The sequence below is a fragment of the Vespa velutina genome, chromosome 3, assembly GCF_912470025.1.
Source record: "Vespa velutina chromosome 3, iVesVel2.1, whole genome shotgun sequence".
Taxonomy (NCBI): domain Eukaryota; kingdom Metazoa; phylum Arthropoda; class Insecta; order Hymenoptera; family Vespidae; genus Vespa; species Vespa velutina.
In genome coordinates, this window is record NC_062190.1 from 2,762,507 (window position 1) to 2,778,358 (window position 15,852).

A 15,852-nucleotide genomic window follows, 5' to 3' on the forward strand; every position below is an offset into this window, starting at 1 on the left:
TTAACAATTCATATACCATTCGCGCTTTTAAAAAATAATGATGAATTTTTACACGTAAAAACGAAAAGATATTATTTTTTATACGAACTAATATAAAAAAAAAATCATTGCTGTTGAATTTCGGATTATTTCCACTATAATAAATATATATATATACACACATATACTTCTATTTTTCAAAAAAACATGAAAAATATTTAATATTGTAATTTCATTGTTCGTTTTTAGACATCTACGCGTTCGCTGTTTATGCATTACGACCAAGTGATTAGAAGTTATTAAAGCGATAAATAAACTTAAAAAGAAATAACTAAAAAACATTAAAATAATTTAACGATTAGAATAGTCAGTTTTCACAAGCAAGACAGTTGGATTCCAACGAATCAAGATATATTTTCTTCGTTTCCTGTAGAACAAAAAATAGAAGATAAATAAGCTGTAGATGAGAGCAAGATAAAAAGTCCCCTTTATAGTCGGTAGGTGTTTGGTGACCGCGGTAAGTGGGGGTAAGTGGAAAAGTGGGCGGCCAGTGGGCCCACAGGTGCGGTCGGACCCAAGTGCGGCTCGGCGATGCTACGTGCCGTGTCTCGTGCTTCTCTTGACCAGTTTCACTACGCTTTCCTCGCGCTTCCATCTTCTTACGTATCGTTTTTAGTCGACCCAGATATACACCAGGACGTTTATTTTTTTCTCTTGGTTCTTTCTTTCTTTTTTTTTTCCCCTTTTTTTTTTTTTCTTTGTAATCCAGTTCCACGAAAACTTTCTTTGACGGTACCATTCTAGAAGGAAAGAAAAAGAGACGTTCCTATCTCAGCATCGAATAAACAAGAAATATGATAAGCATGCATTGCAAAGAAGTGTTAAGATTCTCTCTTTAATCGAAGATTATTCTTGAAAATAATGAAGACATTCAAACGATTTTAAAAAACCAGTGATCAGCGATCAAAGAACAGAACGGTTTCGATCGCCCTTTATCGAAAATAGTTCATCAGTTACGTGACATGCGTAAGTTTTTTTATACTACTATTTTTTATGATTCATCAATGCGAACAATGGTACAAAAGTTTATGCATTCCACTTAACTTCGTTATTTATTTTTTTCTTTTATGTTACCTCTTTTTAATAATAATAATTATTATTATTATTTATATTAATAATAATTATTATTTATATTAATAATTATTATTATTAATTAAAAATTAATAATAATAATTATTAATATAAATAATAATTAAAATTTAAATTATATTAAAAAATTTAATTAAAAATTAATAATAATAATTATTATTATTAATTTCTTTTGTTTATCGTCGCAATTATCTCTTACATGTTTTTTAATCACATATTCTATTTTTTAAGATCACGATGGATACCTCGTACCTAACAGTTGTTATTTTACTGTCGATGACGATCATAGCTTGGGCAGAAATTGATTGCAATGATCCTAACTGGCACAATCTTGAGACTAATGAAAGTTCGATACATAATTGCGGAGATGCTTTTAAAAATCGTTGTCATTGTTTAAGGACATGTTACAACGGTCATCACCAATATGTCGTGAATTGTACGAATTCAGAATTTTACGATACCACGCCACTGGAACATCTTCCTAATGCGACTCAGGTCTTTCTGATTTTTATTGTCTAATTTTAAAGTATCTATTTTTATGTGTGCATATATATATATATATTGGCCTGATGACCTTTTTTTTATTTCTTTTTTACAGGTATTAATATTTACGGGTAACAATCTCAAAGAATTACCATGGAACATATTCGGCACGTTGGACAGATTGCCATATTTACGAGTAATCGATATGTCTAATAATAAAATTCGGGAAATTCGTGGAAAAGCTTATCATCATGTTAAACAAGTGGAACGTCTTATTCTTGATTTTAACGAGCTTTCACTCGACCCTGGTAGAAGTCATCCTAGAGTATTCTCCAACTTCGTATCTCTTTTAGAATTGCATTTAACAGACGCTTTCGAGGATGGTCAACCAAGAGATCTAGCGGCCACTCTTCATGATATATTCGTTAATAGGTAGAAATCTTTACTCTTAATCTTTCTTCATTTTTCTTCTCTTCGTTTTTTTTTTTCTTTTTTTTTTTAAATAACGACTAAATAGATCTTATCTCATCAGCAATCTCACTCAACTCATGAAATTGCATTTGGAGCAAAATGAGATATCAGAGTTCAGAGATGCAAACGTTTTCTGTGATCTACCGAATCTTTTGGATTTACATTTAGGGGACAATGCTTTGACAGGACTGCATTTCAATCTGTCCTGCCTTCATAAGTTACGTTTTTTGGATCTTCAACGGAATAAATTTACGACCATCTTAGATTATGATATTCGTGTTATGGAATCGCTCGTTAAACAGAATCAGTCATTCACTGTGGATTTCTCAAAAAATCCATTTGTGTGTTCCTGTAAACTTAATCCCTTTATTAAATGGATGAACAAGACCAAAGCTTTCATAAGAAATAAGAGCAGCTTACAATGTTTAGAAGGTGATTAAGATAAATGATATTTTTAAACCTCTTAGATAGCTAAGATCACACGTTTATCTTATTTAAAATTTACATCAGTCGATTTTTCTATGTTATCTTCTTTTCCAGATGGAATGCCACAGAAAATTCATGAAACTGCTAATTGTTCTCTAAGATTAAGAATGTCTAAAAAAGGAACTACAGTGGCACTTTATTTTTTATCATTTCTGCTCATTGTTTTAGTATGTGCTCTCATTTATCTTCAACGTATAAAACTCCAGAAAAAATTTGAGCCAATTTTAAATTCTGTTAATAAAAGAGTTCGATATACTACTATAGCTACTGGAGAAACTCGTGAGGATGTATAAGAAACCCGTAAGGATATATAGTAAATTGAAGATTTACTATAAGTTTCTTATTCTAAATAATTACCAATAACTTAATGAACATTCATTATTATAATTATTAAAAAATAGTGAAATAAATTGTTGTCTTTGTTTAAAACATTTTAAGTATAATAATTTTTTCATATATTAATATAAGCCTTAATAAGTAAGTTAGTTCATTAAAAATTATATCATTTTACAAGTGCATCATTTTTTTTACCTTGATAAATAATGTTTATAAATTTTTGATCATACATAATCTTTTACTATGTCCTGGTAGTTTCACAAGTTGTTGTTGAATAAATCATAAAAACTTTTTTACAGGAATGCCAATATCTATAAAGAATTTAACTAATTCTATAAAAAATTTGATTTTTTCTATTTGCTGTGTTATAACTTATAATATATTATACTTTGTCTTTTGAAAACAAAGTAGTCAGTTTTATCATTATAAACCTTATCTATATATCCAATAGTTATATGACTAAAATGAAACCTTAATATTTTTATTAATTAGTTTTACTCACAGATGTTATATTTTCATCATATATTTTGCCAGATGTACAGTCCTTATACGTTCTTATTAAACGGTAAACTTTTGCTACAATAGATAATAAGAGCCCTCTTTGAGAGTCCTCCAAACCAAGGATTTTTCTCTTCTGAGATATCTATCAACATATTCTTTACACACAAAGATATCCTATAAAAAAAGGAGGTATGAGATAAGGCGGCATTTCCGAATTTTCTAATTGGTCCATCATTTAAAGCAAATTAAATCCTTCTTGGATATGTAAATTTTGATTTTGTTCGATGTTACAAATAAAATATTTATTTTATTTCGATATAAAATAACTTTCTTCTTCTCATCTTCGTATTATGATCGGTCGTAGTTATAACTTATAAAAATTATGATTATACACACAATTACAGATAAACACACACAACATAAGATCATTTGTTATGACTGCTCACATTAACCCTGGCTTTATAATAGTTAACGCCAACAATGAACCCAGTTGCAATTCTTAACCGTTTTTTGATAAAGAAGATTGCATTTTAAAGATGAATATTTAAACGAGTATATGGCTTTTTAAAATTTTTGAATAAGTTTTATTTTTTTTTTAAAAACTCATGTCAAAAAATAATGTTTCTAATAGAATCGTTTATGCATAAAAATAAAGTTTTTTCAAAAATTTAGAAAAGCCGTGTCATCGTTTAAACCTTCATCTTTAAAATAAGAACTTATTCGTAAAAATCGATCAAAAATTATGTTTAAATTCATTGTTGACATAAACGCTGTTTTCAACATTTTTCGCGAGGAAAAAGTTTTGTATAGTGGCACTCCTTAAAATGTGCAGCAAAAGAGAAGAAACTCGTATCCCCACTACTGATTTTTATATCACGCTTGAATGGTGTATGTGTTTTGTTTCCGTAAAATAGATGAATACTTGTTTGATTGCATGCGTAAATTAATACTTAGATTTTCTGTTTTATTTCAATCACAAAGAAATGCACTTCACAGTCCTCATATGGAGAAGCCTGATATCAAAAATGTTTAAAAAATTTATTGATATACGTCAAAATACAGAATAATAGAAACAATATTTAGAGCTGGGAAAAGTAAATTTTATGAATCTATTATACATTTTCAAAATTTAATAAAAAAAAATCTTTATTCATTTTTTAAAATTCTCGGAATATAACAGTAAAGCGTATATAATTATGAAAATATATTTTAGGTTGATAAACAATTAGAAATACGTAATATGTAAGTGTTAACATAAGAAGTAAGTAATGTTTTTATATATTTTTTACATTCGAATCTGAAATTTTTTAAGTTCTTCCTTCCTTGATGATTAGTAAAGTATTACTAGAATAAACTTACGATATCCAATTTCTCATATTTATTTCCTTCATTAGTATCTGACATGAGCTTCACAGTGATTTATATTAGATAAGATATAGCACCGGTTTAATTTCGTTTAATGACAAATATGTATAAAATGTATAAGTTTGTAATTAAAAATAAGATTGTATTAATTATTTTATCAAAAATAATAATTATTGAATATATATTTAAATATTATATATTATTTTTTATAAAAATCAAAATATGTTTCGGCATCTACTATAATAATAATTAATAAATATATTTAATATATAAGTATTCATTAATTATTTTTGACAAAACATTCAACAAAATCTTGTTTTCTGTCACAAATTTATTATTTATTTATTATACATAATTATTATATGTATCAATTATATTTATTATTTTCTATAAACTTGTGAAACGAATCTGATAAGCGCATGATGGGGTCAATATTCTCAACTTGCACTCGTAGTTCATATTTTGTCTACATTTGTCGCTGAAGTCACATACACTTCGCATAGAAGACAATGATGAGCAGTCTTATGTTAATTTCCTAATAAATTTTATTTTCTTTTACATTTAATTACAATATAACATATAATGAATAATTTCATACTTTCTAGATGCCAATATCTTAATTATTTAAAATGGTTTCTTTTTAATTTAATTCTGTGTCTATTAGATGATAAATAGATATTTGTTCAAAGATTTTTTGAAGGTATTACAAGTTTGTTAGGATTTTCTTCCAGCAAACATCCTAATATTCGAGGTACAGAGAGCATTGTACCAGATATGATCGAAGGAAATTCTTTACCTTCTGTTGTTTCATATCCTATTAATAATCTCTTACTAAAATATTTGCCATACATTGAAATATGACCAACTTCAATGTATTGTTCAGAGAAAGATGACCATAATTCAAAAGATATTCTCATTTCTTCATATATTTGTAATTCTGGTGCCGATCGCATAACGACCCGATAATGATCCGTAATATTATTATAAAATTCACAAATAATTTCTAACATTTTTTCAAATTCAGTTGTGCATTTTATAGATTCTGTATCGTTTATCATTAAGAAGATATGTATAGCCGATGCTTGGCAAACAGTAAATAAACCAGATAATGTGGTTTCTTTAGGAATCGGTTTATATTGTCTACCAACTGAATAATACTTTATTGGAAAATATTGTGGCATTATTAACTGTTTTGCATGAATTCCTAGCATAGATGTTAAACTTGCCCCACCAACTAAATGCATATGATTTAATAAATCTCTATCGGATTCATTAATATTTTCTAATATAAAAGTCTCTATAGGATCTTCGTGATTTAAACTAGAACCTTCAACTAATATACTACGACAAAAATCTGATCCTGTAATTCTGATTAAATTATTATCACTAAGTATTTTTCCAGCTAAATTTAATAATCTGTATTCAAATAAAGCTGCGTCATTTAATAAATAATAAGTCATTGGATTTTTATATTCAACTAGATTAAGTAATTTCCCTATTTCAATATGACTTTTTCTATTATTTTCTGGTAAAACACATAACTTTCCAATATTTTGTAATATTATAGGTGTTTCTGGTGGTGTTCTTTCATGTAATCTATTCGGTAATTTTAACAATTTTTCTATAATACTTTCGTCTAGATCCCATCGCAATTCTTTAACAGCTTTTATATCTTGCTTAATTATTTTAGCCTGCAAAAGTAAGTTTGCTAATTGTTGCTCATCTTCAACAGTTTTTTCTTTCTTTTCTCGTAATGATATTATTTCTGATGAAACCTCTTTCCTTCTAATTTCTAGAGTTATGTTATTTGCTTCAATAGTTTTATAAAAGTTCCATGCTTTTTTCATTTCTATTGCATCCATATTAAGTTTACGCAATTTTAATTCTCTCTGCAATTTATCGATATCATCAAAACGTTCATCAAAGTCTAAATAAGGTGAAATAAATGCAAAAGTTTTGTTGGCATTTCTACCAGAAATATATAGTGTTGATGCATACTTTCTGTTTGTTACATAAAAAATATTTTTTAAAAAACTATGATTTAAATGACTCAAGTTGTAATTAATAGCATATTGTATTATAAATTTGCTTGCCATTATCAAAAATGTATATATCACGCATTAAAACATAAGTTTTTTTTAAAAAAAACTTAATATTTTATAATTACCACAATCATGTAAATAATATATATCAAATGTCACTTAGCTATCCATTTTTTCTAGGTTAGATTGTGATATTGTGTCTGTATCATTATCTACGGTTAAAGTTTCTATTTCTCTTTTTTGTGGTGCTATATAACTTCCTTTTCCAGCAGCTCTTTCAGATTCTTCAATACTATAAGGTTCTAACTCAAGAGCTTTTAACCTACGTTTATGTACCTTTGTTGTAAAATGGCTATGCAAAGCAGTTTGGTTTATAAAATATCTCCTGCAACAAAATTAAACCAATCAAATTTTTTTCTTTGCGTGTTACGCTATTATACTAATTTGAAGGTTATATTCTCCGTAAAGTAACTTTTAACCAGACTTACGCGCAATGTACACAATAATGTTGTGCAGCTCCTGGCTTATCTAAATCTACTTCTTGATGTAATAATTGTTTCACATTCTGCTCTTTCAAATCTTCATCAATCTAGTATAAAAGAAAATTTAATTTCACGAAAAGACTCATAAATCAACATACAGAAAAGATATGAGCAAGACACGTGTTCACGGAGGTTATGTATAAAATGTTGTTACCTCATCCAAATCTTTCGTTCTTCTTTTAGTTTTCCATCCTTTTTTCAAATGTGTATCCCCTCTATGGTATTTTTTACGCTTATATGTCATTTCTGTCGTATAATTAAAAAATTAAAGTTTCAAACAAGATAAAATAAGTTTTAAAAATACATAATCGGTATATGTAAAATGTATAGCCCTATAGATATGTACACTAATCAATCCCCAGATTTATATCTTTCTAAAATAAGCAAAAAAATTATCTTCGTATCATGTATAACAGATGATGTGTTACTAAATTTTATTGTATATATTTCTATTTGAATATTTAGTAAAATATTACCTGTATCGAGATATGAAACGATGTTTACGATGTAATAAAAATGTAAATACAATGGTCCAAAGATGTCCTAATTATCAAATTAACACAATATAATCTATAATGGATTACAGAAATTTATTTATGAAATTAAACATAAATTATATTCATTAAAACAATTTCAATTAACACACGTCTAGAATGATCATTAGAAATATTTGATTTGATTTAATATTTATTGCTTCGTAATTACACCATATTATATTTAACATTTAAGTTAAATAAAATTGAGCGTTAAATAAAATATTTCATGGCAGTTGGAAAAAAAATATAAAATATCGTCAACTATATAAAATATTTAAAATCGATTTTTGTTTATTATCTTTTTGTAACATTTAGCAATGAATTGTATCTACACAATTTAAGGCCATAATTATCTGACTAAAAGACAAATCGCAAACAATCATTGATCTTTTGTCGATAAATATTCGATAATTCATCAACCAATAACGATCGTTTACGAGATCCAATCCGATTGTTTTAGAATCGAACAATCAGAAGTAACCTTTATCGAGCGCCAATCGCAAGCAAATCTCATTGAAGAAATTGCAAATGCTGAAAAAGATGAGGCCAGTAGATGGCGGGAGGATAGTGCAATGTGTGGCGCCTCTAACGGCGTTCTTTAGCGTCAATTCAAACCGTGCGCCGCTCCTCAGAGGGGGGCCCCAACCATTTTGAAAGTAAAAATACTGCGTGAGCCGGGATTTTCCTCGAGGTCTCGAGTCACGAACGAAAAAAGGCGGTACACATCGCGGAAGCATCGCAACGGTGACCGATATATATCGGGTGGTGTCACGATTTCACCGGAATGACGCGAAGACGTTCCGCGTAGCAGTGTAGTGCGAGAGCAAAGCACTGAGAGGAGGTGGCGGAGGAGGAGAAGGTGGCGAAGAGTCGCGCGCGCGGCGAGTATATGACTAGCTTTGAGAGAAAGAGAAAGAGAGCGCGAGAGAGAGAGCGTGCTAGGAGGGGGGAGAGAGGTGTGTCGAAACGTGCTGAGCCGTGCGGTGTGCGTGCGGTGCAGCGATAGAGTGCAGTGCGGTGCAGTGCGGTGCGGTACGTGCGTCGCGCGACGTCGTCATCGTCGTCGTCGCCGCCGTCGTCGTCGTCGCCGCCGCCGCCGTCGTCGTCGTTGTCGTCGTCGTGTCATATCGCCGATGAGGCTACACCGAGAGTGAGAGAAAGACAGATAGAGTAAAAGCGCGAGGTAAAGAGGAAGAGTGGGACAGAGGAGCCAGTGGGGTCGAGGGAAGGGTGCGAGGAGGGGGAGAGTGGCCGTACGGGGAAATCGGCCGTGGCTTCGCCAATGGATGCCAGGCAGAACGGGACGCCATTTTGATATACGGGCGCACGTCAAGCGCCGTTCGTAACGCGCCGCTACGCAGGGGAAACGCGCTCTGGGAGTCGGTTCGCGTAGGAGCGCGCGACCAAATAGTTGCCGCTTCTTTTGGTTTATTCGATTCTCGACACTGCCGTCTGACTCGTTGTTGACTCGCCGTTTTCGTTCTGGGCGCCGTTATCGCGTTGCAAACGTGAACGCAAAGAACGTGGTGCGTGTGGGATAGCCGCGAGGCGACCGTTCTCTTCGACTCTTTCGTGTCGTTGCTGTTGCCATTCTCACTGGCTTTTGTTGTTAGTGCGCGACGGGCAGCGGAGAGAGAGTGGTGTGCGTCGTGGCGCGACGACGAATCTTAAACGTTCGCCTTAACTTGACAAGTGACAGGTGAATCGATCCGCGCGGCCACCAACGAGCGACGACGAGTCGCGTCGTTGATCGCGCGGGGTGCCTCTCTGCCCCGCGAGAAAGGGAGTGAGTGAGAACGGGTACAGGAGAAATAGAGAATCCGAGAGAGAGAAAGAGAGAGAGAGAGAGAGAGAGAGAGAGAGAAAGAGGGAGAGAAAGAAAAAGGAGGGAGAGAGAAAGAAGCTCAGTACGGTGCGCCGCGAAAACGCGTTGTGTGTTACATTACGAGACGTGCCTGCTGCCGCCACTGTAGAGTAGTAGTAACGTCTCTCCTCTCGAGCGGCGTATTGCATTAAACTCGCGCGCTCTTAGCTCGTTTTTTCGTATAGGCACGCGGTGATAAACTACTACTATTCTCTCTGTGTCCACACGGTGGTTAGAAACGTCTCCACCCACCGTTTTTTTTCCACGCCTCCGATCAGTCCGGTGCATCGAATACGCGTCTCTCTCATATGAGCACCGGGGGCGGCGGTACGGAAGAGAAAAGCCGCCGCCACCGCACCATTGCTGCTATCATCAAAGTCGTTAATACCACGATCATCTTCGCCGTATCATTATCATCGTCGTCGTCATCGTTGTTGTCATCATCGTCATCGTCATCGTCATCGTCATCGTCATCGCTGTTTGCCGTTGTTCACCGTTGTCCATCGTGTTTTTTTCTCCGTTCGCGCCTTTCGCGCGCGCTCTACGGATACGGGACGGAAAAGAGAGAAGGGAGCACGCGAGAGAGAGAGAGAGAGGAGAACGAGAGAGAGAAAGGCTACCGGCCGACACTCCGGGGCCAGGACAAGACGACCCGATGTTGTCGGGAACGGGTCGCGACCCCGTGTCGACCCGTGGTCGTCCTCGTTGTCCCACTATCACTGTCCTCGTCCTTGTCGACAGCATCATCATCACTACCGATTATCACCTACGCTACCGTCGTCGTCAGCTCTTCGGCTTTGCACCAGCAAGAGCAGCCGCGATAGCAGCAGCAGCAGCAGCAACACCAACATCACCACCACTACTACCACCACTAGCACCTACAACAAACACCACCACAACACCAGGGCATTCGTCTTCGCGTAAATGTACTCCCATGCATGCTCATCCGAACCTCCTTTTTACTCTACCCTATTGTCCGGTGCCCCTACGTGCCGCCCTGTTGTAATTCCGGAGAGCACCCTGATTAGCACGCTAGAGAGCCGCTTACACTGTCATCGTATCCGTGATCATGGCCAAGATCCTCGACAAGGACCCCGTCACCTACGAGAGGGAGAGGGAGAACTTCATGAAGGACCTCCGGCATTTCCACGAAACCAGAGGGTAAATTACTCTTCTCTTATTTTTTTCTCTCTCTTTCTCTTTTCTTTTTTTTTACTTTTTCCTTCTCTTGCTTTTGCTATCGCTGTATCTTTTTTCTTTCTTGCTCGCTTACATTTTGGATGTCTCATACTTGTACCTTACTTCACACCGTCGCTGTTTCTCGGTCACTTACCTTCTTCTACTCTGTCTTCCTTTTAATTTTCTTTCATTTATTTTAATTTCTTTCTTTCTTACATATCGGCATATTCACTTTTTTTTTCTCAATTAGAATTAGTTCTCGATTACGTGCGAGAGAAACATACCAAGCGGCTGGCATTCGGATCGAAACATGCAACGTAAGAAAGTTGAGGTTATGTGCGGGAATTTTAAAACGTCGAGCCGTGTCCATCGTACAGATTTCTTTGTTTACTTTATGTTGCCTTCAGGTTGTGTGTATCTTTGGTTCTTTTATTTTACATAGTATCATTCTTTGTCATTTATTCTTAAGTCATAGTACGACGTCGTATTCAAGCAGTCTTTTGTTCTTTAAAATTTTCCCAAATTATGTATACTTGGAATTAAACATGATCGTTCCTTATTCGAATCTCAATAATCATTCGATATACTTTATATTTTTTTATTTTATTCGATACACTGTATATTTTTTTATACATTATTTATATAATTTTTTTTGTAAATTTTTTCATTTTGTGACTACTAGTTCGTCAGATCTTTTTATTATTTTTAGATGTCAATGAGAGTATGGGAATGACTTATTTATGCGCGATTAAATAAATCCTCGATGCCGTTGACGTTTTTCATTCCATTTTGAATTTATCTCACTCTAAGGTGAAGTATTTGATTGTCTCTTGAACGGTACTGCGTAAGAAAATTTCTTTTTTTCCTCTTTCCTTTGTAATAAAGATTAAAGAAATAAAATCTCTTTCGATAAAGCTAATAATGTTCTAAGAAAGTTCTCTCGTTAGACTTACAAATGACGTACGTACAGAAATGTAGGTCATCTTGTATGCAGATTTCTTATTATTTATAAGAAATGGATAATACATTAAAATGATAAATATACCTTATATAAGTTTGCACATTGCCATTGTAGCATTCCGTTCTGATCATTTCTTTTTCCAATTTCAGAACGCCATTTCGGAAGTCACCGAAAATCAGTGGGAAGGAGATAGATCTGTATTTGTTGTACGTCGTCGTTACCGCCCGTGGTGGATGGATAAAGGTGAGTCCATGTTTATATTACTTAAAGGGAAGTTAAAACGTTAAAACATTACAACTTACGATTTACTATTTCTTATTGATCGTCGGAAATAAAAGAAAGAGATAAGACTAATAATTTAACGAATCGATTAACTTGTTAGATAAAAGGAATATTTTCGATTCGACAGAGTGACGTGTTACTGTTAAACATTGAAAGGAGCTACGAGGATTTGGATATACATAAACGATCTTACAACGGAGATGTCCTTTATTAAATATGTGTATCGTATAATGGTATCGCTTGTTAGCATCGATCTGACGTTCTCAATGGCGGAGATACGTCGAGATTCTTTTCATCGAGATTTTCTTAATAGGAGAGATTCTTATATTGATAAGATCTAACTCGTGAAAGAGCAAATCCGCATCACATATAAAGGTGCGCAATAATGGCGTTTTGTCGAGCATGGCACTTATGGCGGCCGGATAATTATCGACCGTAGACTTTCTCACTTCCTCTTATCCAGTCAACGTTTAACCATAGAGAACTTCGAGAAGCTCACTCATCAAACGCATACGCTTCTCATATATCTCGCGAGGTGATGACAAAGTGACATAACATAACTGAGCGAGAGTTGGGTGCTCTCGTTTCCTATCTCTTGGCCGTCAATGACCTCCAAGTACGTTGATGTCCAAGTACACTTTTCCAAGAAACGATATTACAAAATATATCAAAGAAAGATACTTATCAGCAAAGCTATTATCTTTGGGAAATAATTTCAATGGAACATTCGGATTAGATTCACACTATCATCTAAATCATAACATTAGCAGAATGCGGAAACGACATAGGGTCAAGGTCGGCCGCGAAGGGGGTAGAGTACGGAATGGAAGATAGACCATGAGGCAAAGGTGGGAAGGAGGTGCATAGAGGAAAGAGAAGGGGAAAGAGAGAAAGCTAAAGCGAGAGAGAATATCGTGAGAAGAAGAGAAGCAGAAGGCAATGTTAGTAGCGGTAGTGGTGGTAGTGGTAGCGGTGGTGGTGGTGGTGGTGGTGGCGGCGGCGGTGTCGGTGGCGGTTGGGGGCGGGGGAGAGGGAGGAGGATATAGAGGCAGTGGTGCACGAAGGCTTCCCCTCAACAAGTGTGATCGAGCCGAAGCTCCACTATATTCTATAGATTTGAAGTGGACTCTCCGCAATCCGGGTTTCTCTTTAAATTCACTTAGAATCTACGCTGACTTTGAGGTTATGTCTTAATTATCTTCATGCATCTTTTGTTACTAAAGTCAAACTCTGAGTTCATAATTCATAATTGTGATATTTTTTTCTTTTTTCCTTTCTCTTTTTTCTTATTATATTCATATAAAATCTTATTTTCATTCTTTAAGAAGTGCGAAGTGAAAGTGTGCGTGGATAAATATTCAATTTAGCAAAATGATATCTTTCAAACGACACGACTGTTATGTCTACTATATCGGTGGCTTGATGTGATATAATTAAGTATACTATAAGATTGTAAATTCGATGAAGTCACCCTTGCGATAATTATGATTAGTAACTTAGGCGTGCGTGCGTGTATTCATGGTCTTTTAAAATGAAGAAAGTACGGCAAATTTTTTCAATTATATACCATTGCTTATTAATCATATCTTTTTAATAAAGAATATTATTCTAAAATATTTTTACGTATACTGTGAATCTTTTGGAATTGACATAAACGTACATGCATATCCATTCGTAATCATGTGCTGAATTCTTTTTACGAACTATCGCTAATATAATTTTATTCAGCATTCCGATTTCGGAACCTAAACAGTTATAAAATTAAACCCCATATGGTTATTTATGCATTCATAATAATTTACTATAATCATTAGGCCCAAAGTATAAGACTTATGAAGAACGGATGAAACAATATGTTGATGCAATCAATGAAGGAAATTATTTATTAGTTTCACTTAAGAAATATAGAAAGGAAATAAAAAAGTTCTAATTGATATTGATACAATAAGTTTTCCTCTATACAGTTCTTAGTTGTGAATAACTTTCAATAATTTTCAGTTTTAGAATTTTCAAATGCTTAATAATAAAAATAATTAGATAAAAAAAACGATATAAACCAAACAGTATAACAATTTCAGAGCATATGTACAAGGCAAATTTTCAAGTGTCATTGATTATAAGCTGATAAATTTGATATTTCATAATTATCCAAATGTTTTATTTTACTTCCTCGTTAGAAGCGTAACAGTCAGATACAGTCAATTTTAACAGAGACATCGATGCATCGTGCGATAGAAGAAAAACTGGATAAGATATTAACGTCTTCTGAAAAAGTCGTCTTCATTCGTAAAAGAAACTGTTAACTTTTGCTCAATTTCGAACAAAGCATACATAAAAGAGAAAGAGAAAGAACAAGAGGACATATATAGAGAAAGAACAGGAGAGAGAAGTGTGGAAAGATTTTCACATGAAAGAAGTGCAAAGAAGAAGGAAAGAAAGAAGGCATAGGGTGTAAGTATGACTCTTTCAAGGGCGCGAAGCGAGAAGATGATCTGGGACTCTTGAAAGCGTGCATCAAATCGTGCCGCGCACCTATAGTAGTCTGGCATTGGTCTGGCTGTCGTAGGCGAGTGCGTGCAGTACACGAGGAATCTGCCGTGAAGTCGGTAATGCTGAGTCAGTCAGGTGCTGCGGCATCGGCGTCTTACATCGTTGTCCCTCCTTGATTCTGCCCCGTGGCCGTGGGACACGCTTAGTGAGATCGAGTGAGACGGCAGGAGGCACTTGGTACGAAGGAAGTGGGAGGAAAAGAAGAGAAGAGAAGAAAAGAGAAGAGAAGAGAAGAGAAGAGTAGAGTAGAGTAGAGTAGAGTTTAGTAGAGTAGAGTAGAGTTTAGTAGAGTAGAGTAGAGTAGAATAGAGTAGAGAGAGAGAGAGAGAGAGAGAGAGAGAGAGAGAGAGAGAGAGAGAGAGAGGGGAGAGAGAGAGAGAGAGAGAGAGATCGGTTCGTTCGTTTCCCAGTGAGGACACGGTCGATATGGCAACGCCGCGCCCTACCACACACATACCAAGTTGCTGCCGGCGGCGCCGCCACCCGCTCGAGCTATGCCGAGCGATACGGCAACGTCGCGTCTCTCCCAGGCGGGGGAGAGCAGCCCCCCTCGGTTGTTCTGCTTCACTCCTACTTCAACCGGGGAAGGAGAGCGACCTCACACCATTTCGCGCGCACGTCACACATGGCCCAACCGCCGCCGTGCGGATATCGAAGCAGTCGGAAAGATTCCCGGTTGCCCGCTTTTGCTCGTCCCACGCATGCGCTCTCCATCGCATACCTCCCCTTCTCTTCTCACTCTCTCTTTATTGTCCTTTGCCTAAATTGGCCAACTACTTGCCGCTCCTTTTCTTACTTTTACTGTATAAAAAATACAACTTAAAACTTCGATATCTTAAAATATATACATACCATTTATTGTTTTAGATTATCAGAGGAATTTCCTTTTTATCGGAGAAAGTTATGTTTTACGAAAGATCGTTAGGCGATTTGAAAGTAGTAAGAGAAAAAAAGATGTATGTTATTAGCGAAATGGTACTATATATATTCTATGTCTTATATATATCCTATATATCTAATAAACAAAATAATGGTAGAATTTCTTTTAATTATTATACCAAATCATAATTAGTATTTGATAATTGGATAACAATTCATAATTAGCATAACATAAATAAGGATTATG

General features: G+C 34.9%; 4 protein-coding genes across 10 annotated transcripts in view; 2 read left to right on the forward strand and 2 right to left on the reverse strand.

Annotated features, from left to right (window-relative positions):
* The first annotated feature begins 304 nt into the window (after positions 1-304).
* LOC124947948 (phospholipase A2 inhibitor) lies at positions 305-3,000 on the forward strand. Of its 2 annotated transcripts, none has more exons than XM_047490808.1 (5): positions 305-1,005; positions 1,360-1,623; positions 1,727-2,043; positions 2,129-2,514; positions 2,623-3,000. In XM_047490808.1, exons 2-5 carry the CDS (start codon positions 1,366-1,368, stop codon positions 2,859-2,861), a joined length of 1,200 nt encoding a protein of 399 aa, XP_047346764.1. In that variant the 5' UTR covers positions 305-1,005; positions 1,360-1,365; the 3' UTR covers positions 2,862-3,000. The 2 variants fall into 2 exon arrangements, with proteins under 2 accessions (XP_047346764.1, XP_047346765.1); XM_047490809.1 differs by having other exon boundaries at positions 2,144-2,514.
* Positions 374-6,866, reverse strand: LOC124947947 (serine--tRNA synthetase-like protein Slimp). Of its 2 annotated transcripts, XM_047490806.1 has the most exons (3): positions 3,407-6,866; positions 3,100-3,215; positions 374-779 (listed from the first exon to the last, which is right to left on the reverse strand). In XM_047490806.1, the coding sequence occupies exon 1, from the start codon at positions 6,864-6,866 to the stop codon at positions 5,454-5,456; it is 1,413 nt and encodes a 470-aa protein (XP_047346762.1). In that variant the 3' UTR covers positions 374-779; positions 3,100-3,215; positions 3,407-5,453. The 2 variants fall into 2 exon arrangements, with proteins under 2 accessions (XP_047346762.1, XP_047346761.1); XM_047490805.1 differs by lacking the exon at positions 3,100-3,215.
* A 105-nt stretch (positions 6,867-6,971) lies between these two features.
* On the reverse strand, positions 6,972-8,841 carry LOC124947952 (zinc finger protein 593 homolog). Of its 3 annotated transcripts, none has more exons than XM_047490819.1 (4): positions 8,372-8,841; positions 7,509-7,600; positions 7,301-7,401; positions 6,972-7,197 (listed from the first exon to the last, which is right to left on the reverse strand). In XM_047490819.1, exons 1-4 carry the CDS (start codon positions 8,625-8,627, stop codon positions 6,972-6,974), a joined length of 675 nt encoding a protein of 224 aa, XP_047346775.1. In that variant the 5' UTR covers positions 8,628-8,841. The 3 variants fall into 3 exon arrangements, with proteins under 3 accessions (XP_047346775.1, XP_047346776.1, XP_047346777.1); XM_047490820.1 differs by having other exon boundaries at positions 7,831-8,841; XM_047490821.1 differs by having other exon boundaries at positions 7,509-7,728; positions 7,831-8,841.
* Positions 8,842-10,631: 1,790 nt separating this feature from the next.
* Positions 10,632-15,852, forward strand: part of LOC124947938 (AT-rich interactive domain-containing protein 2) — a 30,060-nt gene continuing 24,839 nt past the window's right edge. For all 3 annotated transcript variants that reach the window (XM_047490769.1, XM_047490771.1, XM_047490770.1), the window contains exons 1-2: positions 10,632-10,915; positions 12,044-12,137. In XM_047490769.1, the coding sequence (XP_047346725.1) occupies positions 10,824-10,915; positions 12,044-12,137 (186 nt within the window). In that variant the 5' untranslated portion in view covers positions 10,632-10,823. The remainder of the gene's footprint in view (positions 10,916-12,043; positions 12,138-15,852) is intronic.

Excerpts from the sequence above, each read along its gene's own strand:
- LOC124947948 (XM_047490808.1), top strand. The coding sequence starts at position 1,366 with ATGGATACCTCGTACCTAACAGTTGTTATTTTACTGTCGATGACGATC. Across the intron at positions 2,044-2,128 it reads CATGATATATTCGTTAATAG|ATCTTATCTCATCAGCAATC; the intron begins GTAGAAATCTTT and ends ACGACTAAATAG. Across the intron at positions 2,515-2,622 it reads CAGCTTACAATGTTTAGAAG|ATGGAATGCCACAGAAAATT; the intron begins GTGATTAAGATA and ends CTTCTTTTCCAG.
- LOC124947947 (XM_047490805.1), bottom strand. The coding sequence starts at position 6,866 with ATGGCAAGCAAATTTATAATACAATATGCTATTAATTACAACTTGAGT.
- LOC124947952 (XM_047490819.1), bottom strand. The coding sequence starts at position 8,627 with ATGCTTCCGCGATGTGTACCGCCTTTTTTCGTTCGTGACTCGAGACCT. Across the intron at positions 7,402-7,508 it reads GAACGAAAGATTTGGATGAG|ATTGATGAAGATTTGAAAGA; the intron begins GTAACAACATTT and ends CTTTTATACTAG. Across the intron at positions 7,198-7,300 it reads CATTATTGTGTACATTGCGC|GAGATATTTTATAAACCAAA; the intron begins GTAAGTCTGGTT and ends ATTTTGTTGCAG.